At 33.9% G+C, this 20,421-nt stretch overlaps 1 protein-coding gene across 1 annotated transcript in view; it reads left to right on the top strand.

The window, feature by feature from the left end:
* Positions 1-19,555, top strand: part of Plap (phospholipase A2 activator protein) — a 162,593-nt gene extending 143,038 nt beyond the window's left edge. Inside the window, exon 10 of the mRNA XM_090410020.1 lies at positions 14,276-19,555. Coding sequence (XP_090266146.1) covers positions 14,276-14,841 — 566 coding nt within the window. The 3' untranslated portion in view covers positions 14,842-19,555. The remainder of the gene's footprint in view (positions 1-14,275) is intronic.
* The last annotated feature ends 866 nt before the right edge of the window (positions 19,556-20,421 follow it).

Here is a 20,421-nt window from a genome sequence, read left to right as displayed (position 1 = left end):
GCAGTAAAACAACTCTTCAGAGGTGAAAATCTTCTCATCTGTGAAGAGATATACTGGACATTTCCTAATGTGGCATTAGGAAATGTCCAGTAGAACAATGATAGGCTCTCATCCCCAGGTCATCAGTTAGTATGCATGACATCATTCTCTGTGAAAAGTGCATCTCTTGCAACATCACTTTGTGTTCTCACAGGATTTTGGCAGAGGTGTGTTTCCTCATCCCTCACAAGCTGTTGTGTCCTAATGCAGCATGGTCCTGTTCTTTGGCAGTCAGATATGTCTTCTGTATGGTTAATAGTTCGATACACAAACATCCTACTGATCCAGAGTGTTTTTAGCATGTTGAAAATAACAGGTGGCTGCATTCCAACCTTGTGAGCTATTACAGCTTCATTGATGGTGGGGGGGGGGGTGCAAAAATGGCTGATAGGGGAAACATGGCACTGTGAGTAGAGAAAATTACATTGTGAACTGCAAAATATTTCAATGCCAAAGAAGTTATTTGATGATGTTTATTTTGCTCATTTCATAAAATGTGAGGGGGGTGGGAAACGTATCACATAGAGCTAGCTGACTCTATGTGTAGGGAGGTGCTCCATCTTGCATCAACACTGTTTGTGTTCAGGCACTATCTTTTTTGCATTTGCAGTATGACAAAACTTCTCAACATATCCTGATAATGCACTGCCATGGCTGCGTGCAGATCACAGGTCTGGTTTGATGGATTTCTTCAAAGTAAAACAGCTTGATAATGAATGTAAATTCTTTCCATGCTGTGACCTTTAGCAAATGTAAGGAAACTTGTTGAGATGCATGGAGATTTTCTGTGGCCCAGAGCAGCAGCTTTCAGTGTTTGCTGTTCCACAAACATAAAAATGCACTTCATCACTCTGTAGGATGTTCCAAGGCCAATCATCGTCCACTTCCATGCATGCCAGAAATGTTAACACAAACATATTTCAGATACTGACAATAACCTGTTTGTAACTCTTGGCTGTGGCTGAGTTTATGCTGGTGACATTACAATGCTTCACACAAAGTTCCCATAACAGCTGTGTATGGCAGATCTAATTTCTTGGTATAGTATGTGCAATGCATGAACTTACAGCATTCTCATTTGACTGCTTAACGACTGCAATTGCAACATCTTCGGTCATTTGCAGAATTTTGGATTTATGCCATCTTGCTGGTTGGACTATCAAACTGCCTATCAATTGACAAACCATGAATTGCATTGTATTTGGTGTCAATTTTGTTGGGCTTTTCAGTCTTTAGGCGTCTGTACTAGCAAAGTGCTGCTGTTGCAGGCATTTTTCCCATTCATATAGAAACACTTCACAAACAAGGCACTTTCAGGAAAGTGAGACCCGTTGCACATGTCAAATTACTGTAGAGTTAGTCTTGCTTTTCCATTTATTCTGCCTTATGGCTCGCATGGTATGCAAAATTCACCATCTTTTCTCACTCACAGTACCATATTTTCCCTGTATGTCATTTTTTGAAGTAATTTTTTTATTGCAAAATCTCTTACCCATGATGAGAGTATTTCTTCTAATAGTTCTTTCTACAGATTGGACTGAATGGGGTTCTTTAGCACTGTGTGTGTGTGTGTGTGTGTGTGTGTGTGTGTGTGTTGAGCTAAGTTCAATATATATATATATATATATATATATATTGTTCAATAACTTGTTCAATAAAATTCAGTGCCATCTCTAGCTTTAACATGTTCACACTGAGGCATTTAAAACACTCTTCCACAATTTTACATTTGCATATTGACCAATGTGTCACATTGTGACAAGGTTCTTCAGTTAACCAAATCTGCTTTTGGGGGGGGGGGATGAATGCATTTGTTTTCAGTATATTATTATATCAATTTTATTATTAAGAGAGACTGCCTGGGAGTCAGGAACTCATCGAGGGAGGCCACATACTACACACACCAGCTATCATGCTTATTCTTGAATTCATGCATCACCCTATCAGAGAAAAGCCTAGCCCTCCTCCCCCCTACTTAACTGCATTCATTCTCAGCTTTCAGGGATGTCCTCTTGTCCTTTCTCCACTCTCCATAAAATGAAAAATTCCATCAAATGAAATACTGTATGACCCTTTCAGAAGTTTGTACATCTCAATCATATCACCCCCTCTTTTTCCTGTTGTTTGCTAGTAGTGTATGCAGTCTAGAAATTCTCAATCTGTCTTCATAATCAGTATTCCACAATCCTGATATAATTTTTAACACTCACCATTGCACTCTCCCACTGTATCAGAATCACAACGGAAACCAAGACATAGTCCAAGTGAGGTCTTATCAAGGCCTTGTAAAGAGACAAAATAACATCCTTATCTTTACATGTTGAAGTTCGTTTCAGCATTGTAATTGTCTTTTGAGTTGTATTTGCAATCTTTGCTACATGGCCCCTAAACTTCAACTTGCTATCTACTAATACTTCAAGATCCCTAGCCTGATCAGTTTCTTCTAGCATAATCCCACTGTAAAAATAATCATATTAAAAATTTTGAATTTTTAATATGATTAATAATTTTATTAATAATTAATAATAATTTTAATAATTTTTTTTTCTCCGGGAGCATGCGCACTCCACAAAAGTCAGAAACTACGCACTGCAATAAAAATGGCTGACTCGCTGTATCCATTAGCGCTAAGAGAAAGTCTTTCACAAAACACAAAATTCAACATTTTTAAACCACAACAAACTTTCTTATAAGTAACACAAATATTCAGTTTAGTAAGTACATCAATATATTTTTTACTTCTTTACATGTTACTTCTAATATAACATTTTCATAACGAGCACATCACAAGTGCCGACACTGCGTGTATGAAAACAAAACTAACAAGCATAATTAATACGTAAAAATATTCAAAATTTTTAATATGATTATTTTTACACCACCAATATAATATGACATTGGATATCTAATCACACCAAAGTGCATGACTTTACATTTACTGATATTGAAATGACATCCATTTTGCAAGTACTACATATCAGCAGCATTCCTGATTAATCCGCTTATCTTTTGCATCATCAGCAAATAGCTGTATATTGCCTGGCAATTCCTTCCCAATATCATTAATGTACAGATTGAATAACAGTAGTGGACCAAGGACTGATCCTTGTGGTACTACTAGTTAACTTAAATCTTGCAGACTCACATCCCCCGTATACCACTTTTTGATATCAGTCATCCTCTTAACCACCAATATATTATAATCCAAACCCATATTCTCCAGTTTATATAACAGTCTTTTACTTTTACATAATACCATGCTGTATTCTGTCAAAAGCCTTAGCAAAATCCAAAAGTATCATGGTGTGTCCATTCCCCTTGTCTAGTTCAATGGCAATATTATTATAGAATGTGAGCAAGTAGCTAAAACATTACCTTCCCTTAGTATCCATGCTGTTCATTGCAAAGTAGAGATTCACTGTCAACCCATTTCTGAATGAATGCGAGCCCTAACATAGTTGGATACATTGGTCTTTGCACCTCCCTTGTGCAATGAGATTACTATACATTCTTTCTATTCCTGCAGAATCTACCCTGTTCTGAGATTCAAATTATATAGCATAGTCAAAGGAATAGTCAGTTCAGCAAACTTTGAACCAAATCTGAACACTTTTAGCACCTTGCTGACATCCCATCAGTCCCTATGGCTGAATTTTAATTCAATTTGTGCAACAGCTCTAATACCTCCTTTTCGTACACCTGAGTTTCTTCAGAAGAGGTAGCAGTGAACTCAGTGTTGCATACACCAGGTTGATAGCTTTTAGCAAAATTGGCACTCATTAGTTGAACAACCTCTTCTGCATCTGTCACCCTCACATCATCTGCATTCAGAAGAGTTATTCTTTCATATTCATTCTTTCTTTTACTTGAAGCATACTGATATAATTCTCGTGGGTTGTCAGAGCCAGTTTCTTTTCATACTCAGACTTAGCTTTCCGTACAACCAGGGCCGTGCCAACCCAGGGGTGCATCGCACCCGGGCAGCAACATTGACTTTAACATGACATTAACTAATATAATATTAATAACCCTTACTTTTAGATGTTAGATGGGCGGCTGATAAAAGTTTGCACCAGGCGGCAAATACCCTAGGTGCGCTCCTGCGTACAACAGTTTTGAAACTTCTGGCCTGCTTCTTATAAACTTTCATAACAGAGATCATCCTTATGCAGACAGTATTCCTTCTACATCATCCATTTGATTCCTATCCTATTTACTCTTTGAACTCTTGGGACACATTCTGATATTGCATCATTTAAGTATTTTTGAAATACTTCCCATGCACTGTCGACATCCTTCCCATCCAGCAACCGATACCATTTTGCTGAACTCTGTATACACCTCAGTTTACTCAGGTCAGGAAATTGACCTCAGCTGGTCATAATTTCCTGCTTTGTAGTTTAGCATGTAACCTTTTCTAAATGGAACATTCATAAACTTGTCACTTCCCAAGTTAGTACGGGATGATCACTGTCACCAACCCCAAAGAAGAATAGTTACGTCTTTAACTGAAACATCCTCTAACACTATGATCAAATCTAACACTGTTTGAAGTTCCTTCTGTTGCATCCTGCCTTCAGGAAGTTGTCCTGCAACAGCTCAATAAATTCAGTTTCATTCTTCTCGTGAGATTTTAGTGCTACCCAATCAATATTTGGATAATTAAAGTTTCCCATTATGATTACTCTTCATGGTCATCATTTCTATTTGGTGGTGCATTTCTTCATCACTAGCAACTGATCCACCAGGTCTGTAACAACACTGCACTATCTAATTGATCTGTCCTTCCTAAAAATACTATACCCTTTACACTCAATTACCAGTTAGTATGTCTGATTCTGATATTCAGGTCTCACTAATACCTACAATTGGAGGTCCCAACATATTGACCAAGAAACAAACTCGGCCTCTTTGTTTCTGGTACTTCTAGCATTCGTATATAGACATAATAAGCTACCTGCATGTTCTTTTGTATATGCTCGTCTGCACTCTGCATGACACAGTTGGACAACTTGCAGATCTCTATTCTTCTGTAGCATCCTATACATGCAGACATCTTTGCACACATTTGATGGGTATGAACTGGACAAACACAGTCTAAATTGTTCTCTCCTCGTAATCATTTCCATGATAATGCCCTTTCTCGTCATTAACACAGTTACCTAACATTGTCGCTCCTACACTTATATTCTCATCATTCCTCCCATTATAATTTAATTTCCCTGACTCTCCGTGTTAGGTCTCACCAATTATTAGTTTTTCAGGACTCCTGGTATCAAGCAACAGTCTACACTTGAATGCGTTTGGATCAAAAAACTTGCATCCACACCTTCTACACAGCATTGAATAGTTTGCCATCATTCTTCTTAATTCATTTTTTCATCGAGATAATATACTATTTTTGCTTTCTCACTCTTCACTCTCACCTCTTCCCACAACCCTTTTCATTGCCCCATCATACTGACCTTATCACTAGTTAAGTCATTAGTACCTACTACATTTACAATCTCATTTACTTTTCTGTTTTTGAATTGCATGTGCTATATTTTTAATTTTCATCATCATCATCATCATCATCATGCGTATCAAGGATTTAGGCCTAGCATGGCCTATTCCGGCCTTAGAAGTAATCATTTAAGAGGACGTCCTGGTTTTCTTTTTCCTAATGGCTTTTACTTTAAGGCTTGTTTTGGTTTTTCATTCTTGGTTTAATTCTTTCATAATTTCTTCGTTTCTTTTGTGATCAAATAGGATATACTTTGCAGTTTTTCTCATAAACTTCATTTCTGCTGTTATTAATCTTTGTTTGTCTTTTTGTTTTATTATCCAGATTTTGCTTCCATACATTAAGACTGGTAGAGCTAATGTATTGTATACTTTTAGTCTGGTTTGTTTTTGAACTAGGTTTGGTTTAAATATAGAGTTAATTACACCTGTTATTTTTAAATATTTTGCAATTGTTACGTTTATATCTTTTTCATTTTCATATGTGATCATACATCCTAGGTAGTTAAATGAATTCACCTGTTCTAAGATCTTGTTATCTATTACTATTTTAGCTCTTGCTAGATCTTGTCCTTTAAAGGCCATAGTTTTTTAGGCCATAATTTTTAATTAGCTACTGGAAAACTTGATGTAATAACTCACTCAACAGCATGTTTTATGATCGAGTCACCATACCAGATATGATCAGGTAAGTAATGTTACAACCAACATTACTTACCTGATTTTTGCTTACTGACTTACCTGATTCTGTGCTTTGTTGTTTCTTATTTTGCTGCTTAATTTTGTTTTCCTCCCTATGTTCATTCAAATGCTCCTCGACTTTCTGTAATTCCCGCATTCTCTCTCTCTCTCTCTCTCTCTCTGATAATCTGTTTTAATTTCGCTATTTCGGAGGTTAATTCATTTTCAGTAACCTCCTTAGCTGTGCGAGGAGCTAAGGAGGTTACTTCTTGTTCTTAATTTTGCTGCTTTTCTTGGCATTACGTTTCTTGTGTGTTTTTGACCCATTTTGAACTATATTTATTTTAGCAATATCTTAACAAAGAATATGTTATGTCGTATTTACTCGCACTTTTTTTCCCTAAAATTTAAATTAAAGTTAAAAAATTGTGGTGCGAGATATATGCAAGGATTTTTGGAAACCGAAGTTTTCAGAAAAAAACTAAATTAACATTTATAATTAAATCCTCAGTATTCATTAGAATTTATAATTGCTCACATTATTTATAAAATGAATGCATTTAAATTTTAACTATCAATTTTATGCGATCGGCGGCTCACCTTCATCAAGCAATATATTTGAATATTTAGTGACAATGCTTCTGTAATTAAATTAAAACAAACAGTTTCATTGTTGCTTTTCCTTTTATCATTTTGGAATTATATGATCTTTGAATTTAAAACCAGCACTGTAACTTGAACATCTCTCCATATTTCAAGCAAAAATTACTAGCAATTTTTGCTTGAAATATGAAAGACTTGAGATACATTATGAACAATCCTTCACGAATGACTAATGAGAAGTGGAAGCGGAGTGTGAAACGGACAGCAATGGTAGACCGGTAGAGATAGCACAGCTATAAAGATGTGCATATGATTGGTGCGGTATTAACAAAAGATTGTGCGACTCAATGACAACTGACGATTGCTAAGCTGAAATGCTGATTCTCTTCAACTGAATTCCAAAATATTTGAAACTGCCATAACAACATTCACTATCTATTTCTTAAAGTTTTAAACTTTTTTTCGTGTGTGAGGTACATGTGAAATTTTTCAATTTCTTTTTTCATAAAGTAAAATCAGGGGTGCGAGATATACACAAGGGTGAGTTATCAAGTAAATATGGAAAAACACAAAAATCTACATTAATATTCTATAATACACAAATTTTCTAAGGGGAAAAACACAATAAAGCAGATAAAAACCACCACTTTTACACAAGCTCCAAATTTACCAAGCCTTACATTATATTATTATTACAAAACATCTCCAGGGAGTCCAAAGACTCATTGAGGGTTGGCACCTATTCTGCAACTCTCCATCTCCACCAACTGCAACTACTTTTTCCATCTACAAAAACTCCATCTATTGCCGACCACCACTATTTTCACAGACAATCACAAACATCCATGCTCACAGTGGGATTCGAACCCACAGCCTTTTGGCTGGTGAGCTGATACACTAACCACTCGACCAACCAGGCCGGCATATTACAAAAATTACAAAACAATACTTAGGGAGAATACTATATTTGGTTGGTATACTTGAATTATTTTAGAAATTTTGGACTTTACAACCGTGTTATAAATAACTCTTTTAATTTCCCGACGTTTCAATCTTCATATTAAGATCATCATCTGGAGTATATACAAATATACAAGGACAAGCTGAGTTACATTACACACAGTAAGTAAAGAAACAATGATTTAATCACCAGTTATTCTACTGGCATGACCTCTAGTATAAAAAAAATACAAATTAATTAATTAGAAACTACATCAAAGCTAAATTCTATGTAAGATAACATGAGAAAAACATCTTTCTTATGGATAGTCTTCTTTCAGTAATAATATAGTTTTATTATTAAGGGTATTAAAGGCTGTCAAAGACACACCTGCGCAAAGCTGTAAACATGTTCATACCCACTGGTAGATTTATTACGTAACTGTAAATTTATGTAAGTCGTGTGTTATGTAACTTGGGGTGTAACTGTATATATATTTTATAGATACAGAAAAAGTGAAATCCATTTTTGTTATTGTGCTGAGTACAGTAATCCCTCGATTAGTGTGTCATTTTTTTTCGATACCAAAATTCAATTAGTGCGTCTATATACATCTTAAAAATAAATGCTACAGATTTTAAAAATTTTCTATCTATACATTTTTTATGGCTAATTATTTTTAAAAAATCACACCAGAATGAAATAATTTAGTTACTGATTTAAAGCATTTTACAAAGTTATTTTTAATGGCATACTACGCTACTTCCGTGTACGCTATGTTTACTATGTTCCAAATTTTTACTGTCAAAATTTATATCGTATGCTAATTACATAGCATTTTTCCTGATCATATATCGTACCTCCTTTGCATTATTTTCCTTACATTTTTTTTTTTTTATTTTAAAGTATTTTCCCAACCTTTCATCATGAGGAAAAGAATTAGTGAGCAAAAAAGTGAGCGTGAAAATTATTCGAAAAGTAATCTTGTTGGAAGAAAAACTTGAAATAATAAAGAAAGTGAACAAGACAAGTCCAGAGCAAAGATAAGACAAGAACACAAAAATGGGTGAATCAACTATAAGAGCAATTTTAAGCTGCTGAATACAAAGTATTATAATGATTGAATTAGAGAGACTTCTTTGTACACGGATCGAAGATTGTAACCAAAAACAGATCCTACTAAGAACTGACCTTATTATATCAAAAGCATTAAGTCTCTTTGCAACCTTGAAAGAAAAGGCTATCAATGATGGAAAAGAAGAATTTCACGTTAGTGGTGGCTGGTTTGAGAAATGGCCTACATGATGTTCTAATCACAGGCAAAGCTGCAAGTGCCGATAAGGAGGTAGCCGCAAATTATCCAGAGATTTGAAGAAAATTTGTATAAGGAGGGGGGGGGGGCTATTGTGACCAACAAATATCTAATGTCGATGAAACTGGCCTTTTTTGGAAGCCAATGCCTTCCAAGACTTTTCTGGCTAAATCAGAGAAATCTCAGCCTGGTTATAAAGTTCCAAAGTTGAATGAAATTACTGCTAGCAATATGCGATCCATTTGGAAGCACATTCTTCTACGTTGTGCAAATGATTTTAGAGCCTTTTCAAATGAATCTAAGTTAACTAAATCTCATTCTGAGAAACTGAGTGATTTCGGCCTGCTAAATATAGATGCACAGCGGGAAGATCCTAAAGAATATGAAGAAAATTTAATCAGTGACAAGCCCAAAGAGATTTTGCAGAAACAAATTTAAAATATTTTTCATGCAACCAAAACTTTTAAGTAGCAATGCTTAGAGACTAGCTCTTGTGAAGAGAGAAGCAGGAAAATTTGAAAGAAGCAGTTGTATGAAAAAAAGAAACAGAATGCCTGCCAGAATAATAGATTTATATTTTGAATATGTTTTATTGTCTTTCAGCTTCATAGTTTCCTTTAACTAGGCCCTGAGACATATCGTAATTCTTTTATAAACGAAGTTAAGGGTCAAAAAATAAATTTGAAGAACAAATTATACTTTTTCCCATAGGTTATTATACTCGATTAGTGTGTATTCAGTTAATGCGCCTGTTTTAAAAAACGCATTAGGTGCACTAATCGAGGGGTTGCTGTATATGTATATATATGTGTGTGTGTGTGTATATATATATATATATATATATATATCATCATCATCATCACAAACCATGGGCTCAGTGCCCATTGGTGTCCGATGCTTCTTTCCCTATCTTCTTCCACCTGTCTTTGTCCAGTGTCGCAGTTTCTGCACATTCATTCCACACCAGTCCTTTATGTTGTCTATCCATTCTCTGTATGGTCTACCTCTTCTGTTCACACCATCCATAATACCAAACATGAATCTTTATCTTCTAGTCCTCATTCATTCTGCAGATGTGTCCAAATAATTGCAGCTTCCGTTTTATAATCTTCTGCATTAGATTCTCCTTTGGTTGTATCTTCCGATAGAGCTCTTCATTTGTGACTTTCTGTACCCATCTTATTCTTAGAATCTTCCTGTAACAAATTCTTTCAAATGCCAAAATTCTTTTTCTTGATTCCTCATTTATTATCCACGTTTCAGATCCATACAGTACACCAGTAAAGATTCATGTTTCCAGTACTCTTAGTTTTGTTTACAGGCTGATCACTTTACTTTTTCAGATGTTATCTATGGCCTTCAGACTTGTTCTTCCCTTTGCAAGCCTGGTCTTTATTTCTTTTTTACAATCCAAATCATATGTCATTTTACTTCCCGAATATGTGAATTGTTCTACATTTTCTATATCAATTCCATCCACTTGTATCTTTTGTTTCATGTTCTTCTCACCAACTACCATTGTCTTTTCCAAGTTCATAACAAGTCCAAATCTTTTCCTTTCCTCATTTAACAGTTTCAATGTTTTTTACAGTTCTCTTTCGTCGTCTTCAATAATAACAGTGTCATCCACAAATCTCAGATTGTTAATTCTCATCCCATGCACTGATAGTCCTTTTGCATCTTCCTTCATTTTATCCATTGCTCTTTCTAAATGTGCGATGAAAATGCTTGGTGATATTGGGTCCCCCTGTCTAGTACCTCTGCTTGTTTTAAACCATTTCCCCAAATCATCTCCTATTCTAACTGCTGCAACTGCATTCTTATAAACATCTTTTAATATAGCTATTAGTTTTCTGTCAATTCCATAGGATTCTAGCACTGCTAATGTCACTTTCTGGTCGATACTGTTAAATGCCTTCTGAAAATCAACAAAGCAAGTATGTATGTTTTTGTTTTTTCTCCTAGCTTTCTCTGCTATTTAACCACATTGTCAAAATTTGTTGAATTGTAGTTCTTTCCTCTTTCCTAAATCCTGCTTGCTCATCTGCAAGGTATGCTTCCAATTGTGTTCTCAATCTTTCTGTCAATATTATCATCACCACCACCTTACCAAGATGACTTGTCAAGGCAATTGTTCTATAATTTTTACATTCTAGCTTATCTTATTTCCTTTCTTCTATAATGTCACTAATCGATTTCACCCACTCCTCTGGCATTCTCCCTTCTTTCCATACCATATTACATAATTGGTGCATTTCTGTAACCATACTTTCGCCACCATATTTAATCATTTCTCCAGTGATATCATTACCAGGACTTTTGTTTTAGTCATCCTGTTGCTTTTTCTACCTCTCCTCCTAAAATGTCCATATCATACTCATTACATGGTGGTGATATCTGCTTGAATTCTTCAGTCAGTTTCCCAACGCTATCTAACTCTAGTTTTTCTTCATATAACTCGCTACAGTATCTTGTCCACTGCTGTACAATTTTATCTTTACTCATCAATACTTTGCCTTTTTCATCTTTAATTGTGGTCTGTTTTGGTTGCCACCTTCTATTAATGGTTCTAATCATTATGCACACCACCCTAGTTTTATGCTCTCCATAGTTGGGCTTCTAACTATTTCATCTTATCCATTCTGACTGCTTTTTCACCTCATTACATTTTCTTCTATATTGCTCCTCTATTTGTTCTGAAAATCCACTTCTTCTTGATCTTCTCTTCTTCTGGTACTATTTCTTCAACTGCATCTTCTATCACCTTCATTACTCCTTTCACTCTCAGATTCGAATTTTTTTCTTTGTCCACACTTTTAAGTTTCTCTTCTAGCACTGTTCTGTACCTTCTTCTTTCTGCTTCACTTATTCTTGCTGTACCTCTTCGTTTCTGATGATGGGGTTTATATTTTCTTTTTAATTTCAACTTGATGTTTGCAATCACTAAACTATGATCCGAGTCTATATCCACTCCTTGAAAAGTTCGACACTATTGTACTGATGTGATCCATCTTCTTTTAATTGTAATCATATCGATCATGTTCTTGGTTTTCCAATCATTTGATTGCTACGTCCATTTTCTATAGTTTTTTTTGTTGGAATCTTGTGTTACAGATCATCATCTTGTGGTCCACAACAAATTCTAACATTTTTTCACCTCATTCATTTCTTTCTCCAAAACAATATTTTCCCATGACGCTTTCCCAACCATCATTATCTATTCCGACTTTGGCATTCCAATCTCCTTCAATAATTAGTACATCTTCCTTTGTTATTGTTTCTGTTGTCTCTGTGAGATCTTTGTAAAATAAATCAATATCCTCATCTGTGCTGTCAGATGTGGATGCATATATCTGGGCTGTTGATATATTAAATGGTTTTGCTTGAAATCTTGCTACTATGATTCGTTCATTGACTGGTTTTGTGTACATATACAGGGTGTTCGGGATAAATTTGACATATTTATAATTAATTATATTTTTCCGTAAGTTACATGTATTAACACACACTTCTCTTCATTTAAAAGGTTGGACCCTTCTTCATTCATATACAAGATGTCAGAAAGGATGGATAGCTGGAACCCACCTGAATCATGGAAGAGAATAACTTGTATCATGATGATTCGTGCCGGCCATCAAAATAAGGATATTTCGACTGCTGCCCAATGCTCCCTGAATACAGTAAAAACAATCAGGCATGAACTAGAGACTTGCAATGGTGACTACGAGAATGTAGCAAGAAGAAAGATCCCTAGCAGACGATCTGATTGCGTTCGTACAGCAGAATTCCTCGCAAATCTGCAGGAACAGGTGTTGAAGATCCCTGGCATTGGAATTCGGGCTTTGTCACGTGAAATGAATGTTGCAGCCTCTACTATGAAGCTTGCACTCAATGAAGACCTCCGCTACTACTCATACAAGCGCCGCAAAGGTCAGCTGCTTACAGAAAAGGCCCGTGAAAAACGTTTGATAAACGCAAAGAAACTTCTAAGCAAAGTGAAACATCCTGCGGAACCACAAACAATCTGGTTCTTTTCCGATGAGAAAAACTTTTGCCAGGATCAAAAACACAACACGCAGAATAACAGATGGCTTGCATACAGTACAAAGGACATTCCTCGTGTAATGCAGACTAAATTTCCCCAAACTGTGATGGTTTTCGGATGTGTATCCTCTGAAGGCAATGTGATGCCTCCGCATTTTTTCCAAGAGGGCCTCAGGTTGACTTCAGATGGCTACGTGGAGTTGCTAAACACTGTAGTCAAGCCCTGGATAACAAGGGTAGCCAATGGTAGGCCGTATGTATGGCAGCAGGATTCGGCCCCTTGCCACACCTCTGGGAAAAGTCAAAAATGGTTGTCTGAAAATTTCTACGACTTCACCAGTCCAAATGTTTGGCCTCCAAACTCCCCAGACCTTAACCCCATGGATTATTTTGTATGGGGCGCAGTTGAAAAAGACACCAATCGCACTTCCAGTAATACAAAAGCCCAGTTAATGGATAAAATTAAAACAGTTTTTGCAGCCCTTCCCAGGGAGACTGTAGCATCAGCTTGTTCGAGGTTCCGAAGCAGGATTGAAGCTGTGATCGATGCTAATGGTGGTTATTTTGAGTAAATCTTGTTGATAGTATTGTAATTAACTCTGCCTGTAATGTTTTTTGTCAATTCATTAAATTTAATAGATACAAAGAAGATTTTCTTTTTCCTTACGAAACTGTCAAATTTATCCCGAACACCCTGTATATATCGACACTTGAAAATTTAGCCAGTTCATTTATTCATAACTTTGACTAAGAAATGGTTGAATTCTCAAAAGTGACTATGGAATACAACTCTCAAAATTCATTTTGAATATTACTGGTACTTTGCCTTCATGAAGCCTCCTAATGCTTTTAATTTATTTTCTTATATTATTATCTATGGACAACACCACTCCTTTTCTTACATTTATAAAGAAAGAGTGCCAAAATCAATTAAAAGGTTTGTGGAATGCTGCAGATAGTTCTCACTCACACACAATGTGTGATCAATGATTTGTATGTAGATTTTTTTTTTTTTATGTGTTACAAATACTACTATAGAAACTGAAAAATTTTTCAGAACTGAGATATATAAAAATAATTATAATACAGTCAGTTTATAGATTAGAAAATAGCAGTAATCAACTGTTTTTACTTCTCTGTCTTTTCTTTAGATATGGTTTTTCCAGCTTTAGATGTACTGCGGCTTGCTGTGCGAGGATTAACAGTAAATCAAAGAGTTTCTCAGTCTGCAGGAGTTCCTCTTGTAAACCATCTCCTTAATTTCCTTTCCCAAGATAATCCTTCAGCTAACCAAATGCTTTCTCTTCGAACACTTTGCAATCTTTTTGGTCATTCCTTTGGAGAAACTTTGGTGCTTAGCCTTCATGAACGCATCCTAATTATGGCTAAGAATTGTGCTAGATATTCTAATAGAAACACAAAGGTTGCCTTAGCAACTTTATATCTTAACTATGCTGTGGCATTTCACAAAAATCCTGATCCAGAAGCTAAGAAGAAGTGCATGGAAGCAGCTAAAGAATTGCTAAATGTTGCTAATGATCCTGAAGTCAATTTTCGCTTATTAGTGTGCATTGGTACCCTGCTATGGGGAGATCCCGAAGTGATTGAGAGTGCTAAGCAGTCTGAAATTAGTATGGTTGTTGAACCTCTCCAAAATTTGAATGATACTCCTAAAGTTAAACAGTGTGCAGAATCATTACTTGAAGTTCTTAAGTAATGTGACTTCTCTAATAGTGCCTAAATACTTCAAGTATAGCAGCTGCTCATCCAATGTATTTACTTGGGGAAGGAAATTTAACAACCAGTTGATTGTATTGTTGGTCGTGCACTCTGTTCTACTGTTCAGTGTTGTATTTGGACAACATCAATCATGTTGTTCGGCTACTGTGATGTGATTCAAAGTATTATATTTGTAAATGTCAAGAAACAGTCCAGAATGTCTAAATCAGATATTATGCTATTCTACACATACTCCTAAAATACCGTTCTATTCCTGTTCTTTATATGGCACCTTGTGAGTAAACTGAATAAAATTATTTAAGTAAATTAATAAAATTGTGTCACATTGAGACAGTGTAAGAACACATTTGTGTATACCTAGGTATATATATCTAGTTGTCTATAAAATATATATATATTGTTACTGAAAATATTGTTATTATTATAAGCAGAAAATAGCACAGGTGATTTCTTCGATATTTAGAAAATTGAAATGACTTCTTTAGTATTATGAGTTTTGTAATCCAGGAATTAATAGTGAAGCACATTCCTTTGCATATACTGTTCCTATGTAAATTTTATTAATATGCACATACATATTTCAATGCTTTCTGAGCATTCTGCAACCAAATTTATATCTGTTAGTGTTATCAACTGTAGTGAGAAATGTCTCTGTATTAGGTAAGCATCAGAATACTCATTTATTTTTTAACTGAGTGAACTTGAATTAGTGCGCAAATTCCAAGCTTGGAACGTGATAATGTTAGTTAAATTAATATTTCTTAATTTTGTCATTTGTGTCTTTATACAGCATTTCTTTATATTCCATTACACAAAGCTTTTGTATGTTAAATTACACTAATTTTTTTCATGAAAGTATATTACTCCTTTCTAGTAGTGATATATTTGCTACAAATGAATGCTTTAAGAAAGAGGAACATTTTCTGATTAATTTTGGAGCCATTTCTAAAACTGACTGAAGCTTTAAGCTTAGATGCTTCCAGATCCAAGTGAATGTTGATATAATTAGAATGAGAGTAGTTTTGCAGGTTGCTACCTACAACATCATAGACCATTTTACTGTGTGCTTAGTACTCTTCCAATAATTGCATGTTCAGTTTAAATGTGATTTGACCTTAGGAATGTATGTTGTTAATGTTTAAAGTAAAGAACACCTACAGAAAATATTTTGTTAGCTGCAGATTGAAACTTTTCTTTCATAGTGAAATTAAAAACAAGAATACAGTAATTAGTACTTTTTGAAAAACTGATTTCTTCCAAAAATTGATTAGCTAATGAATGTAATGAGATATAAAGTCTAAATGAATTACATTTTGCAATTCATTTGAAAAAGAAAATTGTATGCTTTTCTGAGACATAATTTATATGATAATTGTTTTTACAAAGATTGTAATTTTTTACACTAACAGTACTCCGATCTTTTACACTTGTATTTATTATCTATCTTACTCTGTTAATGTGCTGCCACTAATTACGGGTATCTAGATTAAATGTCATTTCAGATGAAAGTGGCTTCTTTTTATTATTAGTAGTAGTATTACTGATATAAATTAGAACAAAGCTTTAATTGTATCACACTAAGGACAGAATGAGCACATTTTCTGTTTAATGATATTGTTCTACATCTTGATTACTGAATAGAATATTGATATTCTCTCTCTCCCACCTTTTCCATTGAAATGCTGCATACGTCTGGCTAGCAGGTAATTAACCACTTTAGATATCACCAAAAAGTTTTTTTTTTTTTTTTTTTTTTTTTTCATACAAAAAATTGAAAATTGCTTGGAATTTCTTAGTTTCAACTAAACTTTAAGAGAATTGGAGTAGGAAGATTTCTTATCCCCCCCAAAAAGTTTCTTTTCTTATAGGTCGGATGTAGTCTCTAATATGATTTCAGTGCATCATTTAAAAATTAAGAAGTATTTAGTTTATATATATATATAATTGTGGTCTGGTATGGTTACCTAGGTTTCATTGGAGAAGTTCTAGAGATGAGCGACTAAAGCAATCAGGACTGGAATTTTGGTTATGGAGAGAGGTTAAATGTAAATTGCAAAGTTTGATGAATAAGCAAAAATGAGACGATATGATCGAGATGTGTAAGTTAATAATAGAAATTTATCAGATTAATATAGAGGATTATTAAAAAGTAGAAGATGGGGGGGGAGAGAACAAGAGGCCATCCTGGAAGTTATGTAACAGTGTGAGGAATAGATTTTTTATGTGGAGAATTGTGGGTGATTAGAACGTATTATTGGAATGTTGTGAATGCTGGTAGTGTTAAGGAGTTTAAGGTTCAATATGATAAACATATAGTTGGTTGAGTGGACCTCCCACAACAAGTTTGCTGGCTCCATGAAGGTTGATATGAGAATAATATATAATAAATGTATTTTATTCATTAAAATTATACAAATATGAACAAACATAAGAGAGAGAGAGAGATTCAGTAAATGTGTATAATTTTAAATTCATTTTTGCACATTTATTGCTTATATAGTAATTGAATTAATTGGGCCTTGCACCATTTTAGAGAATAACTGATAAGTAAAAGTTTGTCATAATTTTGATCGTTATATGTCATAGCCTGCTTTTAGGCATAGTGAAATGCAGGAAACTAGTACATAACACGTAAGAAAATAAATTGAATTTATGCATATTATCCTGACCCCAAATATTAAAATAATAATAATGAAAGCAAGCATAGTTGGTTTAAAGATCTACTGTTTATAAGGATGAAATGTTACACTTCTGATATGCAGGTACCTGCATATCAGGAGTGTAACATTTAATGATGCTAATGATGATGTGCCTAGTATCCTGAAACTATACTTTTAAATATGTACTATTAAATGTAGCAACCTAGAACTCTAAATCTTGGATGATATACTGGCCTCTCACTGTAATGAATTTGTAAGAATCAAAGGAATGGTTTTTGAAAGTGAATTTCTTTTAGTACTACGCTATGTGACTTGAGGATTTTTTTTTATAGTAAACTCACAAGTTGGCTGTATTAGTGTTTATTATACTGGAAGTTGACTATATCACCTTACAGCTTCTTAATTATGAAGTTTCATAATTTTGATTTGGTAAAAGTGTGAAATAAATTTGTAAATTAACGTTTTGTATTTCTAGCTTGCCAGTCAGCTAAAATTTTCAATAAATTACCATAATTTTCATAGCAACTGGTGACTAGTCCAGCCTTACTGATGTTAACCATCTTAAAGTTAACACAGAATGCATGATATATATATTTAAGTATGGAAAAAAAAAAAAAAACATTTTTCAGTCTATAAGCATTTTCTTATGATTTTCATAGTAATTGTGTTGTTACACATTCTGCTTCTTCTAGCTTACTTCACCTCTAAGGTTATCTACTGCAAGTACCATCTTCCACTTTTGTTTTTTGTCTTGAGTTCTTCCAGTCCAATGTAGGATTCCCATCTTATCAAAATCTTTTTGGATGTTATCCTCCCAACATCACTGAATCTTACATTGTTCTTCCAGTCCGGTGCAGAATTCCCATCTCATCAAAATCTTTTTTTTTTTTGGATATTATTCTCCCAACATCACTGTGGTCTTCCTCTACATCCCTTTCCATCAGACCTTATCTTGAAAGCTTATTTATCCATTTGCTCTTCACCCATTCTTTCTCCATGTCCAAATTATCTCATTAGTTAGTAGTGTTGCACAGTATATGATGTACAGTATTTTTTTCCCCTAAAATTGAAATATTTTCCCTCTGTATTTAAAGCTCTTGCTTTAAACATAGATGAATAATAAGGTCACTGATTTTTAATTGTAAGTTGCCTTTACTGCCAAAAGTACTTTTAAAATAACATTCTTGAAGACTTCATAATTTGTCATCAACATTTCATAGTTGTTATTGTACTATATAGGAATGCAAAATTAAACTGTTTCTAATTAAAGTTTAATTTAAGTGATATTTGTGTTTTAATATAATTTATTTCAGAAATTTCTCTTGAAATTTGTAATCTGTATTATAATTAAAAGCAAATATACAGATTCTTTTTGGATACATAACCAGACATTTGCCACATATATAGTGTACTGAAGTATTATTTCATTCATCCTGCCTCCCCTTCCAGTTCAAAATAATAGCAAACTGTGCTATAACATCATGCCTTGTGACAAGAAAACATACATTGACTACTTTGCTTGACATGGAAGCATTAATGTGATATCATTAGAAAGAAATAGTTATTAGTGATGATTCAGTAAGTATATACGCTGCTGGTAGCGTCTAATATACAAAAATTTTAATGAAAATATTTCTAATAAAATCCTGATTTTAAACATTTAGTAGATGTGATAAATCTTTAAAAAAAAAAAAATTATTAAAAAAAACTTTTTTTATTCATTGTGAATATTTAAAATATTTGATAAAAAGATCTTCCTGATGGACAGCAGTTGATCATTTGCAACTAGGAATTAGAGCATTGTTACAGTAAAATGTTACATTTCTCTGTAAGTAAGGCATTTGCTAACTGCTGTAAAAGAAAATTTAATTATGTTAAATTCATATTTGAGTATAAACTTTGGTTTACTGAAAACACTATCTGAGGTGTGTACTGCTACATACATATTTACATATTAATGAATTTATTTATGCTGCATTTTCAAATTGAAATATCTCATTTTTAAAATCTAATAAACAGTGTTTTCCTTTATTTTTGTTTTGTTTAAATACTGCACATATAAAAGATATTAATAGTTCTTGTTGTGATTGGCATTGCTGTAGATGTATTTTATAACTGCAACACATTAAGCACAGTGGGAGCACATAAAAACATGAGTAAGTGCTTGCGAGAATGAGATAATAATAATAAGATAATTCACAGAAAATTCATTAAAGTCAGAATGTTTATTTTGAATTGCAAAGATACAATGGAAAATATTTATTTGTTTACAAATATGTAAATTAAATCAACAATCTAAAATATACAGTATAAAGAAAGGGCTATATGCCATTTGGAATCTACTTTTTTAATTGATTTATATGAAAATCAATTTTACTTTACGCATCGTTCATACTAGGCTCTTTTCAAATATATCTATGCCTTTGTATATGAATTTCAGACGTAAACATTTTTACTAGAATAGGTAAATCCTTTCAGAGGTGAATTGCGTTAAGATGAAGTCTTGTAATAAGTGATTCTATTAATCTTTGACTGGGACTTTTTTTTTTTTTTTGTAGTTTTTTTTAATGCATGAGATTATCTGTCTTAATAGTTGTAAGCAAATTATACTTTGCCGAGAAATTATATTCTTGTTTAATCCTTTATCTAAGTGTAACAAACGAAGATTTGCTACTTGTAAATGAGAAATATGACTTCTTCATTAAACCATGGTGTTCTCCCTGAATCTGGCTCCCATTGATGAAACCGCAATAAAAGTTGAAACCAGTCTGGGTAGTGGCCCTCCCATAAAGCATATCATTATACATATCCAAAAGGAAATGTACTTTGTATTATTGGGCAATTGCTGTGAAGTCAAATAGCCTCTGTATATAAGTAGCCTGGTCATGAAGATACTT

This window comes from Typopeltis vanoorti, chromosome 20 (genome assembly GCF_054136105.1).
Source record: "Typopeltis vanoorti isolate ZY-2024b chromosome 20, IOZ_Tvanoo_1.0, whole genome shotgun sequence".
NCBI classification, from domain to species: Eukaryota; Metazoa; Arthropoda; class Arachnida; order Uropygi; family Thelyphonidae; genus Typopeltis; species Typopeltis vanoorti.
This window is presented reverse-complemented; position numbering and strand designations above follow the sequence as displayed.